At 43.1% G+C, this 16,466-nt stretch overlaps 1 protein-coding gene across 1 annotated transcript in view; it reads left to right on the top strand.

Moving 5' to 3' along the window:
• ITGA9 (integrin subunit alpha 9) overlaps positions 1–16,466 on the top strand; it is a 569,728-nt gene that overhangs the window by 481,507 nt on the left and 71,755 nt on the right. The window contains exon 23 of the mRNA XM_077491718.1: positions 5,272–5,379. Coding sequence (XP_077347844.1) covers positions 5,272–5,379 — 108 coding nt within the window. The remainder of the gene's footprint in view (positions 1–5,271; positions 5,380–16,466) is intronic.

Genomic DNA, 16,466 nt, shown 5'->3' with positions numbered 1-16,466 from the left:
GGAGCCTATACACGATCGTAATATCCAACGGATTCATTCCATCGGACCTAGTCTGTCGAAAAGTCTGGACGTGTGTATGCGGCATAAGTTTTGTTGAAAGGGTTATCCTATACTGGCCTGCAGTTGGTTTTGCCAGTGTCCAACCATTTAAGACTCCCTGTATCTTTTGGGAAAAAAAGGGATTTTATGGTTCATACAAAAATCTGATCTTTATTGCTACTTTTATTCCTGTTAATTTTCTCTTTTGCTTTTTGTATTGATGATTATGTTATTATGTTTTTAGTGGCATAGGAAGTGAGGAAAAACCCCCTAAATAGTACCATAGATGCCAAAAGAAAACAACAACAAATGTAAAAATAATGATGGTTCTAATTGTTCTGTACTGTATCCAAAATGTAAAAATGTAAAAAGTTTTGAATAGAAGTATACTTTAAGTGTAGAAACATGATAACAAGTGGAAGATTTCAGTAGATGCTGGAATTAAGAGCAATAGAGAAATGCTTATAGTTATAGGTGGTTGAGTAAAATAAAAGATTCAAGAGAGGTAAAGCATTGAAAAGGATGGAGCTGTGAAAGAAGAGGAAATAAGAGTGAGTGAATAAGAAAAAGGCACACGTTTACCAACAGTATCATGTTTTGTGTACTTTTAAATGCTTTTAGATAACATTTTATTTGGTGAAACTGTTATTAAGGCCTTTGACTCAACCTTGATTTTCAAAGCCTGCATGGATAGTTTAATGTTTTTAAAGCCAAATTACAGACACAGTGTTTTTTGTTTTGTTTTTTTGTTTTGTTTTTTAGTTATAGACTGTATAAGGCAAGGATAGAACCCTTGCTAGATTTGCTTTTTCTGCGGTCTTTGACCCCATGAGATTTTTGACCCCATGAGATTTCCTCTCATTTTCTGCTAGGACAGGAAGTTATAGTAAATCTCAGTATTCAGGACACAAGCACAGAAAAACATCTCTCAATAAAACTAGGAATTTCTGTCAGGTCATTATTTCTGTCTATGTCTTCCTGCCCCATTGACAACCTCCATTTTAGTTGGTCTTTAACCACTTTCAGACCGGACCATTTTGCTGGTAAATGACCAGAGGTCTTTTTACAATTTGGCACTGCGCTGCTTTAACTGGTAATTGCGCGGTCATGCAATGTTGTACCCAAACAAAATTTGCGTCCTTTTCTTCCCACAAATAGAGCTTTCTTTTGATGGTATTTGATTGCCTCTGCGATTTTTATTTTTTGCGATATAAATGGAAAAAGACCGCAAATTTTGAAAAAAAATGATATTTTCTACTTTTTGTTATTAGAAAAATCCAATAAATTCAATTTTAGTCATACATTTAGGCCAAAATGTATTCAGCCACATGTCTTTGGTAAAAAAAAAGTCAATAACTGTATATTTATTGGTTTGCGCAAAAGTTGTCACATCTACAAACTAAGGTACGTTTTCTGGAATTTACGCAGCTTTTAGTTTACGACTGCCTATCTCAGTTCTTGAGGTGCTAAAATGGCAGGGCAGTACAAAACCCCCCCAAATGACCCCATTTTGGAAAGTAGACCCCCTAAGGAAATTGATAAGTGGCATGTTGAGCCCATCGAATATTTTATTTTTTTGCCTCAAGCGATTGAATAATGACAAAAAAATAATTTTTTTATTTTTTTTACACAAAGTTGTCACTAAATGATATATTGCTCACACATGCTATGGGCATATGTGAAATGACACCCCAAAATAAATTCTGCTGCTTCTCCTGAGTACGGGGATACCACACGTGTGGGATTTTTTGGGAGCCTAGCCGCGTACGGGGCCCCGAAAGCCAAGAACCGCCTTCAGGTTTTCTAAGGGCGTAAATATTTGACTTCACTCCTCACTACCTATTACAGTTTTGAAGGCCATAAAATGCCAAGATGGCACAAAACCCCCACAAATGACCCCATTTTAGAAAGTAGACACCCCAAGCTATTTGCTGAGAGGCATTTTGAGTCCATGGAATATTTTATATTTTGCCACAAGTTGTGGAAAATTACAAACTTTAATTTTTTTTTATTTTTTTTTCACAAAGTTGTCACTAAATGATATATTGCTCACACATGCTATGGGCATATGTGAAATGACACCCCAAAATAAATTATGCTGCTTCTTCTGAGTACGGGGATACCACATATGTGGGACTTTTTGGGAGCCTAGCCACGTACGGGGCCCCGAAAACCAAGAACCGCCTTCAGGTTTTCTAAGGGCGTAAATATTTGACTTCACTCCTCACTACCTATTACAGTTTTGAAGGCCATAAAATGCCAAGATGGCACAAAACCCCCACAAATGACCCCATTTTAGAAAGTAGACACCCCAAGCTATTTGCTGAGAGGCATTTTGAGTCCATGGAATATTTTATATTTTGCCACAAGTTGCAGGAAAATTACAAACTTTAATTTTTTTTTATTTTTTTGTCACAAAGTTGTCACTAAATGAAATATTGCTCACACATGCTATGGGCATATGTGAAATGACACCCCAAAATAAATTCTGCTGCTTCTCCTGAGTACGGGGATACCACATATGTGGGACTTTTTGGGAGCCTAGCCACGTACGGGGCCCCGAAAACCAAGAACCGCCTTCAGGTTTTCTAAGGGCGTAAATATTTGACTTCACTCCTCACTACCTATTACAGTTTTGAAGGCCATAAAATGCCAAGATGGCACAAAACCCCCACAAATGACCCCATTTTAGAAAGTAGACACCCCAAGCTATTTGCTGAGAGGCATGTTGAGTCCATGGAATATTTTATATTTTGCCACAAGTTGCGGGAAAATTACAAACTTTTTTTTTTTTTTTCACAAAGTTGTCACTAAATGATATATTGCTCACGCATGCCATGGGCATATGTGAAATGACACCCCAAAATAAATTCTGCTGCTTCTCCTGAGTACGGGGATACCACATATGTGGGACTTTTTGGGAGCCTAGCCGCGTACGGGGCCCCGAAAACCAAGCACCGCCTTCAGGCTTTCTAAGGGCGTTACAGTTTTGAAGGCCATAAAATGCCAAGATGGCACAAACCCCCCCCCCAAATGACCCCATTTTGGAAAGTAGACACCCCTAAATTTAGGGGTACACTAGTGAGACTAGGTAATAAATGGCGGGTGCCCTGAAACTATAAAAAAAATAACTAACCAACCAGCGTCACCTGTAACAGTTATATGGTGATCACTGGTGAAAGGGTTAACTAGGGGGCAATCAGGGGGCTTTATGCGGTAGTATATGGGGGTCCCTGTCGCTATAAAAAGCTGCGACGAACCTAAATACCTACCTGCCTAACTAGCGTCACCTGTGACACTAATACAGTGATCAGAAAAACGATCGCTTATTAGGCTGGGTTCACACTGGAGCGATGTGGGAACGCCACGAATGCGCGGCGGGTTCCCGCATCACATGCCTCCCGGCGGCAGTTCACACTGCCCTATGCGAACTGCTGGGAGTGTCAGTGAAATGTTAATGACACCCCCAGATCAGTTCGCATATCGCAGTGCGATCTGCAAACTCGGATCGCATGGTGTGAACACCCATGCGATCCGATTCTGCTGCGGACCAAAAAAAGGGTCCCGTGCGAATTTGCGGCGGGTGCGGCGGGTGCGGCGGGTGCGACACAAATTCAGCCATACTATCTGTATGGCTGAACTCGAATCGCACAGAGATCGGATGTGATTTGCACTGCAGTGCGGTGCGAATCACATCCGTTCTCATAAACCGCTGCAATGTGAACCCAGCCTTAGTGACACTGGCGACGGGGGGTGATCACGGGGTTAAACCTTTATTGGGGGGGTTAGAGGGGTACCTTAGAACTAAAGGAGGCTAACCCTAACTGCCCTAACAGTTATTACAGTCACAAATGACACCCGCCGGGTGATCAGGGGGTTAAACCTTTATTAGGTAATAAATGGCGGGTGCCCTGAAACTATAAAAAAATAACTAACCAACCAGCGTCACCTGTAACAGTTATATGGTGATCACTGGTGAAAGGGTTAACTAGGGGGCAATCAGGGGGCTTTATGCGGTAGTATATGGGGGTCCCTGGCGCTATAAAAAGTTGCGGCGAACCTAAATACCTACCTGCCTAACTAGCGTCACCTGTGACACTAATACAGCGATCAGAAAAATGATCGCTTATTAGGCTGGGTTCACACTGGAGCGATGCGGGAACGCCACGAATCCGCGGCGGGTTCCCGCATCGCATGCCTCCCGGCGGCAGTTCACACTGCCCTATGCGAACTGCTGGGAGTGTCAGTGAAATAATGACACCCCCAGATCAGTTCGCATATCGCAGTGCGATCTGCAAACTCGGATCGCATGGTGTGAACACCCATGCGATCCGATTCTGCTGCGGACCAAAAAAAGGGTCCCGTGCGAGTTTGCGGCGGGTGCGGCGGGTGCGACACGAATTCAGCCATACTATCTGTATGGCTGAACTTGAATCGCACAGAGATCGGATGTGATTTGCACTGCAGTGCGGTGCGAATCACATCCGTTCTCAAACCGCTGCAATGTGAACCCAGCCTTAGTGACACTGGCGACGGGGGGTGATCACGGGGTTAAACCTATATTGGGGGGGTTAGGGGGGTACATTAGAACTAAAGGGGGCTAACCCTAACTGCCCTAACAGTTATTACAGTCACAAATGACACCAATGCAAAAAAAAAAAAAGCAATTGGTGTCACTGTGACTGGGGGGGCAGGGGTAATTGGGGGGGTGATCGGGGGGTAAAGGGGGGGTGTGAGTGTGCCTGGCATGTTCTACTGTATGTGTGGTGTGTTGGTGCAACTCACCGAACCTCTCTCCTCGGTGCCGGAACGAAAAATACCGACACGGAGGAGAGAATACATCACTTCCTCTCCTGTGTTTACATTACAGGAGAGGAAGTGATGTCACGGAGGATTTCCATTCGTCGAGAGCGATCGCGAGGGGGTGGCCATGAATGAATGGCCGCCCCCTCATCCCGGATCGCTCTCGAAGGAATGCCGACCGCCGCAGGCACCGGGGGGGGGCCCGAACGGGCCCCCCACCCGCGGGCAGGCAGGGACTTATATATACGCCCATATGCCTGCCCGTGCCATTCTGCCGACGTATATTGTCGTGCGGCGGTCGGCAAGTGGTTAAAGAATTTTATGCATTTACAGTATGTAACTACTGGGGAAGAATGCTGTGCAGGGGAAAGTTATTATTTACAGCAGTAGCTTTTCACCATTAAAATTATATTTGTACTCTTTATTTAGGTTTACAATGCTGGACCAAGTACACTTCATACATCTTTTGTTGAAATTGATTTTCCTAATCGTTTTTCTTCTACTGGAGCGGAAGTGTTCTTTATTCAAGATATTGTGGTAAGTTAATCATACTTTTTTTTTATGTGATGGGCTATCTATGATGTCAATAGATAATTTGTGATTGTGATTCTGTCTAGTTTTATATACTGATCTCCACAGCTCATTAATTTCTAATCAGTGACAATGTGCACAGTGAATGGGGTAGTGGGGCCACCATACCACATCACAACCAGCTCCTACCTACGCATTTTGGGCTTGTTAGGCCGCGTACACACGGGCGGACTGTTCGCCCAACTTTGTCCGCTGAACAGTGTTTGGGCGGACAGTCCGCTCGTGTGTGGGCTTTCAGCGGACAGTTTCAGCGGACAGTTTGACGGACAAGGTTTTTCGGAATTTCCGAAAAACTGTCCGCTGAAACCTTGTTTCAGCGAACAGTCCGCTCGTGTGTAGGCTTGTTCGTCAAACAAAGTTCTGCGCATGCTCAGAAAGGATTTTCACGCCGAAAGTTATAATGCAGTGTATAGGACGTCGTATTTTTCGTCCCGTCGTACGTGCCGTTCACGTCATCGCGCACGGTTTCAGCAAACTGTTCGTCCGTCGCGTGTGGCCATGTCCGTCCATGCTAATTTTGAGCGGACTGTTTGCCGAAACTGTTTGACGGACAAAGTTGGGCGAACAGTCCGCGCGTGTGTACGCGGCCTAACACTGTGCTCTAAGACCCCATACACACTATACATTTTTTGATGTCTGATTTCCTTTAGATTTACCAAAACCATGTAGTGCAAGGGTCTGCCCGATTACATACAAATTGAAACTCTTAAGATTTGACCTCATATTATATGTTTTTTGTAAATATAAAGGACAAAACCTAAGGAACGTTGTATAGTGTGTATCCAGCTTTAGCCTTTCAGCTCACTGCACAACCTAGCAGATACCTTCACTAATGGACCACACAAAAGCTCCAATTATGTTTCATGAACTGAAGAGACATAGGTTTAGCTGGGATCATCAATACTGTTAGAGAAAAAGCACATAGGTTAGTATTAGCTGACTCATGAAGCACACTGTGTAATCTAAACATGGTTTAAAGCTTCAGGGTAAAAAATATACTTCTTAACCACTTTCAGACCGGACCATTTTGCTGGTAAATGACCAGAGGTCTTTTTACACTTTGGCACTGCGCTGCTTTAACTGGTAATTGCGCGGTCATGCAATGTTGTACCCAAACAAAATTTGCGTCCTTTTCTTCCCACAAATAGAGCTTTCTTTTGATGGTATTTGATTGCCTCTGCGATTTTTATTTTTTGCGATATAAACGTAAAAAGACCGCAAATTTTGAAAAAAAATGATATTTTCTACTTTTTGTTATTAGAAAAATCCAATAAACTCAATTTTAGTCATACATTTAGGCCAAAATGTATTCAGCCACATGTCTTTGGTAAAAAAAAAGTCAATAATTGTATATTTATTGGTTTGCGCAAAAGTTGTCACATCTACAAACTAAGGTACGTTTTCTGGAATTTACGCAGCTTTTAGTTTACGACTGCCTATCTCATTTCTTGAGGTGCTAAAATGACAGGGCAGTACAAAACCCCCCCAAATGACCCCATTTTGGAAAGTAGACCCCCTAAGGAAATTGATAAGAGGCATGTTGAGCCCATTGAATATTTTATTTTTTTGCCTCAAGCGATTGAATAATGACAAAAAAAAAATTTTTTTTTTTTTTTACACAAAGTTGTCACTAAATGATATATTGCTCACACATGCTATGGGCGTATGTGAAATGACACCCCAAAATAAATTCTGCTGCTTCTCCTGAGTACGGGGATACCACATATGTGGGACTTTTTGGGAGCCTAGCCGCGTACAGGGCCCCGAAAACCAAGCACCGCCTTCAGGCTTTCTAAGGGCGTAAATTTTTGATTTCACGCCTCACTACCTATTACAGTTTTGAAGGCCATAAAATGCCAAGATGGCACAAAACCCCCACAAATGACCCCATTTTAGAAAGTAGACACCCCAAGCTATTTGCTGAGAGGCATGTTGAGTCCATGGAATATTTTATATTTTGCCACAAGTTGCGGGAAAATTACAAACTTTTTTTTTTTTTTTTTTTTTTTCACAAAGTTGTCACTAAATGATATATTGCTCATGCATGCCATGGGCATATGTGAAATGACACCCCAAAATAAATTCTGCTGCTTCTCCTGAGTACGGGGATACCACATATGTGGGACTTTTTGGGAGCCTAGCCGCGTACGGGGCCCCGAAAACCAAGCACCGCCTTCAGGCTTTCTAAGGGCGTAATTTTTTGAGTTCACTTCTCACTACCTATTACAGTTTTGAAGGCCATAAAATGCCAAGATGGCACAAAACCCCCACAAATGACCCCATTTTAGAAAGTAGACACCCCAAGCTATTTTCTGAGAGGCATGTTGAGTCCATGGAATATTTTATATTTTGCCACAAGTTGCGGGAAAATTACAAACTTTTTTTTTTTTTCACAAAGTTGTCACTAAATGATATATTGCTCACGCATGCCATGGGCATATGTGAAATGACACCCCAAAATAAATTCTGCTGCTTCTCCTGAGTACGGGGATACCACATATGTGGGACTTTTTGGGAGCCTAGCCGCGTACGGGGCCCCAAAAACCAAGCACCGCCTTCAGGCTTTCTAAGGGCGTTACAGTTTTGAAGGCCATAAAATGCCAAGATGGCACAAACCCCCCCCCCCAAATGACCCCATTTTAGAAAGTAGACACCCCTAAATTTAGGGGTACACTAGTGAGACTAGGTAATAAATGGCGGGTGCCCTGAAACTATAAAAAAATAACTAACCAACCAGCGTCACCTGTAACAGTTATATGGTGATCACTGGTGAAAGGGTTAACTAGGGGGCAATCAGGGGGCTTTATGCGGTAGTATATGGGGGTCCCTGGCGCTATAAAAAGCTGCGGCGAACCTAAATACCTACCTGCCTAACTAGCGTCACCTGTGACACTAATACAGCGATCAGAAAAACGATCGCTTATTAGGCTGGGTTCACACTGGAGCGATGCGGGAACGCCACGAATGCGCGGCGGGTTCCCGCATCGCATGCCTCCCGGCGGCAGTTCACACTGCCCTATGCGAACTGCTGGGAGTGTCAGTGAAATGTTAATGACACCCCCAGATCAGTTCGCATATCGCAGTGCGATCTGCAAACTTGGATCGCATGGTGTGAACACCCATGCGATCCGATTCTGCTGCGGACCAAAAAAAGGGTCCCGTCCGAGTTTGCGGCGGGTGCGGCGGGTGCGACACGAATTCAGCCATACTATCTGTATAGCTGAACTCGAATCGCACAGAGATCGGATGTGATTTGCACTGCAGTGCGGTGCGAATCACATCCGTTCTCATAAACCGCTGCAATGTGAACCCAGCCTTAGTGACACTGGCGACGGGGGGTGATCACGGGGTTAAACCTTTATTGGGGGGGTTAGGGGGGTACCTTAGAACTAAAGGGGGCTAACCCTAACTGCCCTAACAGTTATTAGTCACAAATGACACCTGCCGGGTGATCAGGGGGTTAAACCTTTATTAGGTAATAAATGGCGGGTGCCCTGAAACTATAAAAAAATAACTAACCAACCAGCGTCACCTGTAACAGTTATATGGTGATCACTGGTGAAAGGGTTAACTAGGGGGCAATCAGGGGGCTTTATGCGGTAGTATATGGGGGTCCCTAGCGCTATAAAAAGCTGCGGCGAACCTAAATACCTACCTGCCTAACTAGCGTCACCTGTGACACTAATACGGCGATCAGAAAAATGATCGCTTATTAGGCTGGGTTCACACTGGAGCGATGCGGAAACGCCGCGAATCCGCGGCGGGTTCCCGCATCGCATGCCTCCCGGCGGCAGTTCACACTGCCCTATGCGAACTGCTGGGAGTGTCAGTGAAATGTTACTGACACCCCCAGATCAGTTCGCATATCGCAGTGCGATCTGCAAACTCGGATCGCATGGTGTGAACACCCATGCGATCCGATTCTGCTGCGGGCCAAAAAAAGGGTCCCGTGCGAATTTGCGGCGGGTGCGGCGGGTGTGGCGGGTGCGGCGGGTGCGGCGAATGGCTGAACTCGAATCGCACAGAGATCGGATGTGATTTGCACTGCAGTGCGGTGCGAATCACATTCGTTCTCATAAACCGCTGCAATGTGAACCCAGCCTTAGTGACACTGGCGACGGGGGGTGATCACGGGGTTAAACCTTTATTGGGGGGGTTAGGGGGGTACATTAGAACTAAAGGGGGCTAACCCTAACTGCCCTAACAGTTATTACAGTCACAAATGACACCAATGCAAAAAAAAAAAAAAAAAAAAAAAAATGACATTGGTGTCACTGTGACTGGGGGGCAGGGGTAATTGGGGGGGTGATCGGGGGGTAAAGGGGGGGTGTGAGTGTGCCTGGCATGTTCTACTGTGTGTGGGATGTGTTGGTGCAACTCACTGATCCGCTCTCCTCCGTGTCGGAACGAAAAATACCGACACGGAGGAGAGAATACATCACTTCCTCTCCTGTGTTTACATTACAGGAGAGGAAGTGATGTCACCGGGGATTTCCATTCGTCGGGAGCGATCGCGAGGGGGTGGCCATGAATGAATGGCCGTCCCCTCGTCCGGGATCGCTCCCGAACGAAAACCGACCGCCGCAGGCACCGGGCGGGGGCCCGATCGGGCCCCCGACCCGCGGGAGGCAAAGGACGTACATGTATGTGCTTATGCCTGCCCGTGCCATTCTGCCGACGTACATCGGCGTGCGGCGGTCGGCAAGCGGTTAAGCTGGCCATAGATGGATCAAAACCTCAACTCATGTGTGGTTGTGCCTGTTCAACAGAACTTGATTGATAGATATACTTATTAATCAAAAAGGAAAAGTTTTCAGGACTTTAAATGAGGCTAGCACTAAAGGAATGCTTGCCTCCATCCCTATCAATAGTATGTAGAAGGAGAGAACAGAATTGGGACTTTAAATGAAGTGCACATCAGTAAGAGAATAAGTCAAGTGACTATAATATTTATTTTATATAGTCCAAACATTTTGGGCATCAACCTCTAAAATGCTCTGGGCATACAGCCTCCACACAATAAATCATGGACTAAAATTACATAGTAATTTACAATCCAAAACACATTCACACAAAAACACAAGAGCAGTAAATGCATGTATATACGTTTCCTGCTGTGGTTGAACCCAAGATGGCCAGGATTACCATGGTAAACAAATAATAAATTTAAAAATCTATTAAAAATGCCTAAATAATAAATTATGAATCGGAGAGGATCATATGAGTCTTGATATTCCATGATTGAGCTAAAAGATAATGGCTAAAGGCTCTACGCGTTTTGCGATATTCCAACCGCTCATCAGGAGCATACATCATGGAATATTTCTACAAATTATATATATATATATATATATATATATATATATATAAATGATTTAAATTATTAGATAAAAATGTACAAAGTAATTTGATTGTTATAATTAATTTGAAGGCTGGGCATCCAACTCACGTCTGCATCAGTGGGCCAGTAAAACAGCATCAGGGTTCACAAAAAGAGCCACAGTGCATAGCCACCAGGCACCGAGGCAGGAAAGGTAGCCACCACCATAGGCACTTCCAGGGTGGGTAGATGCAATGCCTATGAAATAGATGCAAATATCTATGTGAGGAATCTATGTGAAACAGACCAGATATGGATCTGTTTATGTGTTGTGTAAAAAATGTGTGTATTAGAAATTAATATGGTGAAGTGAGAAAGGGGGAAAAAAAAAGGGGAAAAACATGATAGAACTATTAAACTAGCAAAAGACAGTGACCACCAAAACATGAAAAGGAAAAGGGTGTAAGCAAGGAAAAAACCTAAGGTGATTAGTGAGTGAACTTAGTGTCATAAGAATATGTGATCGCGCAGGGAGGGAAAGGAAGATGTGTATAGCCCAACCTGTGAAGTGCTCACAATGGAGAACCATCCTGGTTCCAAACACCGATGCCACGCTGGCGAACACACCACTGGAGAGTGGGATCGATTTCACCTGGGCGGCTCAGCCGTCTGGCGATTAGCGCCGATCCATCTCCCCAGTGTGATCGCGGAAGAGTGGAATAGATAGATAGATATACTTGTGTCAAATGGGCTTTTTGGAAGATTTTTTTCGATCAGCCAGCTGCAGCCACTGGATTCATGCATTATAATAGCAAACAGTCCCACTATCAGAATAAATGCCTCAGCAGAGAGGATTCCTCTGTCCACCTTGCTTGTGTGGATGGAGGAATCTGGTAATTTTTTTTTCATTCAGCCCGATGGCTGAATGAAGAAAAAAAAAGGGATCATCTATGGTTTTATGTTAGAAAGAAGGGGAAGGGGTTCATGGAGGTGGTTACTGTCCATGATCACAACCAGTAAAAGGAAGAAGAAAGCCATGTGTATGCAGGGAATTGGAGGGTTTCTCAGTTTAATTGCCAGTAAAACCATAAACATGGTGGCATTTAGGTGCTACATGATGAGGGAGTATTGATTTTCCGAAAGTGATGAGACAAAAATGTTGTATAGTTAAGAAAATGATGGTATGTTACTGGGGAATTCAAGTACATAAATCTGATCACAAAAACCTTTGCCTTTAATATTGTGCTTTTGAATACAAAGCTGTAACAATCTATGTCTTTAGGGCTTACACTTGAAGTTGGGAGGTGATAATTATTGCTGGTTTGCTGCTTTTTTTACCAGCACTCAATGACCCCTCTTAAGATATAAAGGGAGCTAGAGGAGGGTCAATGTCTTACAGAGTTAAGTAAATACAGGCATTCAGAGGGAAGCCGTATCACCTTCTGAATGCCAATTAGCTGTGTCTGCACCGCTTTGTGAAAACCGATTCACTGTTGTGGAGGTGTAAAAGAGCCCTAAAATCTGCCTTAAGCTCAGCATGGTTGGAGTCATCACAAGGTCTTTTACACATTAAGTTTAGCCAGTGTTTTGTACAAATAGCCTTTACATACAGTATCTCACAAAATATATTTTAATTGCCATGATTTTTCGTAATTTTTTTTTAATAGATAAAATTGTTACACCCTATTTTGTGCACCTCACAATAGCAATTCAACAACACACGCTGTACATTTCTAGTATATTAAATCAGTCTGAAGCTTTTATAGTAATAAATACTGTTTTAGTCATGTTTGTAAAATGTACCTTGGCAATCTTTGCTAAGGTTAAACCAACAGGGGATAATATTTCATTTTATTTGAATAAGAACTGCAAAATTTTCCCAGTTTACAATAACTGACGAAACACCATGTTGGCTTCTGAATCCAATGTATTTGTTTTATACTTTTCTCAATAGATATATTTCATATTACTTCATATTTACTCTGAACAGTTTCTGCAGACAACATTGATTCCGTTGGCTGTCTTTTCAGGGACAGTTTAACAATTTTAGTAAACCAAAGAAAAACTTCAACCAAAAGGGGAAATTCCGCTCTTCCTCTCTTCCTCCCCTTCACATTTGGCCCTTTATTTTTATTTTTTTTAGTGGTACCCAGTTTAGCAAGGTATATTTGGCAGGTTCTGAGGTATGTAGCCCACTTTCATCCAATAAATCCCCTTTCCGCAGTAAGCTTGTATTCTCCCACCATAAAAAATGTCATGGGAGTAAACCTGGTTTATAGTGTAGTAATATATACATAGCTCCCAAATGTCCCTGATTTAAGCTGGCCATACACCATACAATTTTCTTATTCAAATTTCTTTAGATTTACATTCAACTATTTAGTGCAAGGGCCTGCCCAATTGCATACCAATTGAAAATGTTTCGATTTATCAAAACCATATACTAGAAGGTTAAAAAGAAAGGGTTACCCAGCGCATGAAAATGAGAAAGCCTGTATTGTAATTCAGCTATATTTTGTCCCTTTTATAATTGGAGTTTGTCCACATATGCTTTAAAAACAGTTCAGGTGCAAGCCATTTCCAGAGCGTATCCAGAGTATTCTTTGAGGAATGAAAGAGAGAGAAGGAGGGAGACGCACCTAAGTGCAATATTATAAAGTTATTTTAATAGCGCAAACATAAATGCACTTACAGGAAAGTAGACATCACAGGCATATCTGTCATGTAGGGGGTTCTGTTTTTCCTAGTGTTGGGCTGTGTTTTTTGCGGCACAGGATGCTGTTTCCAAAGCAGGTAGTGAAGGGGATCCTGGCTGCATTGCGTGGACCACACAGGTGAAATGACTCCACCCGGGGGGTGGACCTCCATGTGAGGAGGATAGGAAACAAGGCTACACGCTCGGAGCATACAGCTCCTTCAACTGGCCTGGAGCTGTATGCTCGGAGTGCGTAGCTTGTTTCCTGTCCTCTTCACATGAAGGTCCACCCACTGGGTGGCATAATTTCCCCCATGCGGTCCTCGCCAGGCAGAAAGGATCCCCTTCCCTTCCTGCTTTGGAGATGGCGTCCTGTGCAGGAGAAAACACAGCAGAATTATCAGAAAACCGGACTGTTGGCACCCCTCAAGGAGGACTCCCTACATGACAGATATGCCTGTGATGTCTACTTCCCTATAAATGCTTTTTTGTTTGCACTATTAAAATAACTTTATAATATTGCATTTAGGTGCACCTCCCTCCTTCTCTCTCTTGTATAAACTAGAAGGTAAAACCTAAAGGAAAGTTGTACACGAAAATTGTATAATGTATGGCCAGCCTTAGCCCTTGTACACACGGTCGGACATTCTGCCAACCAAATCCGTTGGATTTTGTCCGACGGATTTTGTCCGACGGATTGTGTCCGAAACTGTTGCATACACACGGTCGGACTAAGTTGTCGGAAAATCCGATCATTCAGAACGTGATGGCGTTATTTCGTTACGGCGGGACACCAGTCAGGCTAGTAGCCAATAGCTTTGGTGTAGGAACTTGATCTGAGCATGTGTGGCACTTTGTCCGATCGGAATTTTCTACACATGATCGGAGTATGTCCGATCGGACCAGTTTGTCGGAAAATATTTCCAACAAGTTGGAAAATTGGGTCCGACGGATATTCCGATGGAAACAGTCCGATGCATACCACACACAGTCGGATTATCCGACAAAACGGTCCGATAGGACACATTCCGTGTGTACAAGGGCTTAGAGAGACTGTCTCTAATTTGGAACACAGTCCCTATGTCTCGCTTTTCTCCTCATGTGTTCCTCATTTTGGTCTGATCTAAAAAGTTGTGTATAAAATGCACTACTATTCAGATAGAAAGCAATTGTGCTGCAAGTTTGAAAATGACTCGCTAAGCTATTGCTAGACTTGCCAGGCTTTACAAGTTTGTTGCACAATTGCTGTAAGTTTGCACTGCATGACTCCAGTGCCACTTTCTTTCTTTGCAAACATTCTGCAAGTCTGCTGCAAGTTCTTGTTCAGTTATGTTGTGGAATAGTCATCCCACCATATGGGTCACTGTGGTTGAATTTTCATGCTGTAGACTTGCAGAGCTCTTGCTGCAGACTCACCACTACAATTTTGCTCTTGCTAGAAACTTGGCATTCAAATTTGCTACAAATTATAAAAGCGTCAATTAGAACTTGTGCTTCAAGTGCTCTGTAAATGTACAAGTTGCCAGTGAAAATGTGCAGACTATATATATATAACAGACTTACAATTAAATACTGCCACAATTTTGTGACAAGTTATCCTTGATATGTGGGTATTAATCTATTAAAAAGTGTTTTCAAGTGCTAAACCTTTCATCCAATTTCAAAATTGCTGCTTTGATGAATTCCAAAAGGCTGATTAAATGAATAGTAGTAGTAAAAAAGCACTTGTGAGTTTAATCTTTTTTTTTTTTGTACAATTATACTTTAACTGTACATGTCAGGGGGTGTGTCCTATGCCTACATACTTTTGCTAATAGGTGTCTCTCATTCCCATCTCTGAAAATTGGGAAGTATGTATATAGTATACTAATGGATACTTTAGAATGGGAGATAAGGGTGTGCGTGTGTGGAAAACAGAGTTTCCTCCTAGCTCTCTGTCTGTCCCAGATAGCAATCAATGATGAGGTAGGACATAAAAACATAAAAATGGGGTGGGAGTTAGAGCTGCACAATTAAACCTTAAAAAATCGTGATCTCGATTCAACCCCTTTGACCATCTCTATTGCAGAGTTTGCCGATTCTTTCATATAACAAGTGGAGAGACTTATCTGCTCACTCAGCTGTCAAAAGAAAACATCTGGGCAGTCTGCCAAGTTTTCAACATGAAACATTGTAACTAACGCTTCCTTCTTAGATCAAAGGGCTACACTTCTGTGTGTAAAGAAAAAATCCAGGCAGTCTGGCAAGTTTTCAACAACATGTACAGTGGTGTGAAAAAGCGGTTGCCCCCTTCCTCATTTCCTGTTCCTTTGCATGTTTGTCACACTTAAGTGTTTCGGAACATCAAACCAATTTAAACAATAGTCAAGGACAACACAAGTAAACACAAAATGCAATTTGTAAATGAAGGTGTTTATTATTAAAGGTGAAAAAAAATTCAAACCATCATGGCCCTGTGTGAAAAAGTGATTGCCCCCCTTGTTAAAACATACTATAACTGTGGTTGTCCACACCTGAGTTCAATTTCTCTAGCCACACCCAGGCCTGATTATTGCCACACCTGTTCACAATCAAGGCATCACTTAAATAAGAGCTGCTTGACACAGTAAGGTCCACCAGAAGATCCTTAAAAGCTACACATCATGCCGAGACCCAAAGAAATTCAGGAACAATTGAGAAAGAAAGTAATTGAGATCTATCAGTCTGGAAAGGGTTATAAAGCCATTTCCAAAGCTTTGGGAATCCAGCGAACCACAGTGAGAGCCATTATCCACAAATGGCGAAGACATGGAACAGTGGTGAACCTTCCCATGAGTGGCCGGCCGCCCAAAATTACCCCAAGAGCGCAGCGACGACTCATCCAAGAGGTCACAAAAGACCCCACAACAACGTCCAAGGAACTGCAGGCCTCTCTTGCCTCAGTTAAGGTCAGCGTTCATGCCTCCACCATCAGGAAAAGACTGGGCAAAAATGGCCTGCATGGCAGAGTTCCAAGGAGAAAACCACTGCTGAGCAAAA

The sequence above is a fragment of the Lithobates pipiens genome, unplaced genomic scaffold (assembly GCF_037356315.1).
Source record: "Lithobates pipiens isolate NorthernLeopardFrog02 unplaced genomic scaffold, aLitPip1_a1.2 Scaffold_19, whole genome shotgun sequence".
In the NCBI taxonomy this organism is placed as follows: Eukaryota; Metazoa; Chordata; class Amphibia; order Anura; family Ranidae; genus Lithobates; species Lithobates pipiens.
Note: the sequence above shows the minus strand (reverse complement) of the source record. Positions and strands in the feature narration are given on the sequence as shown.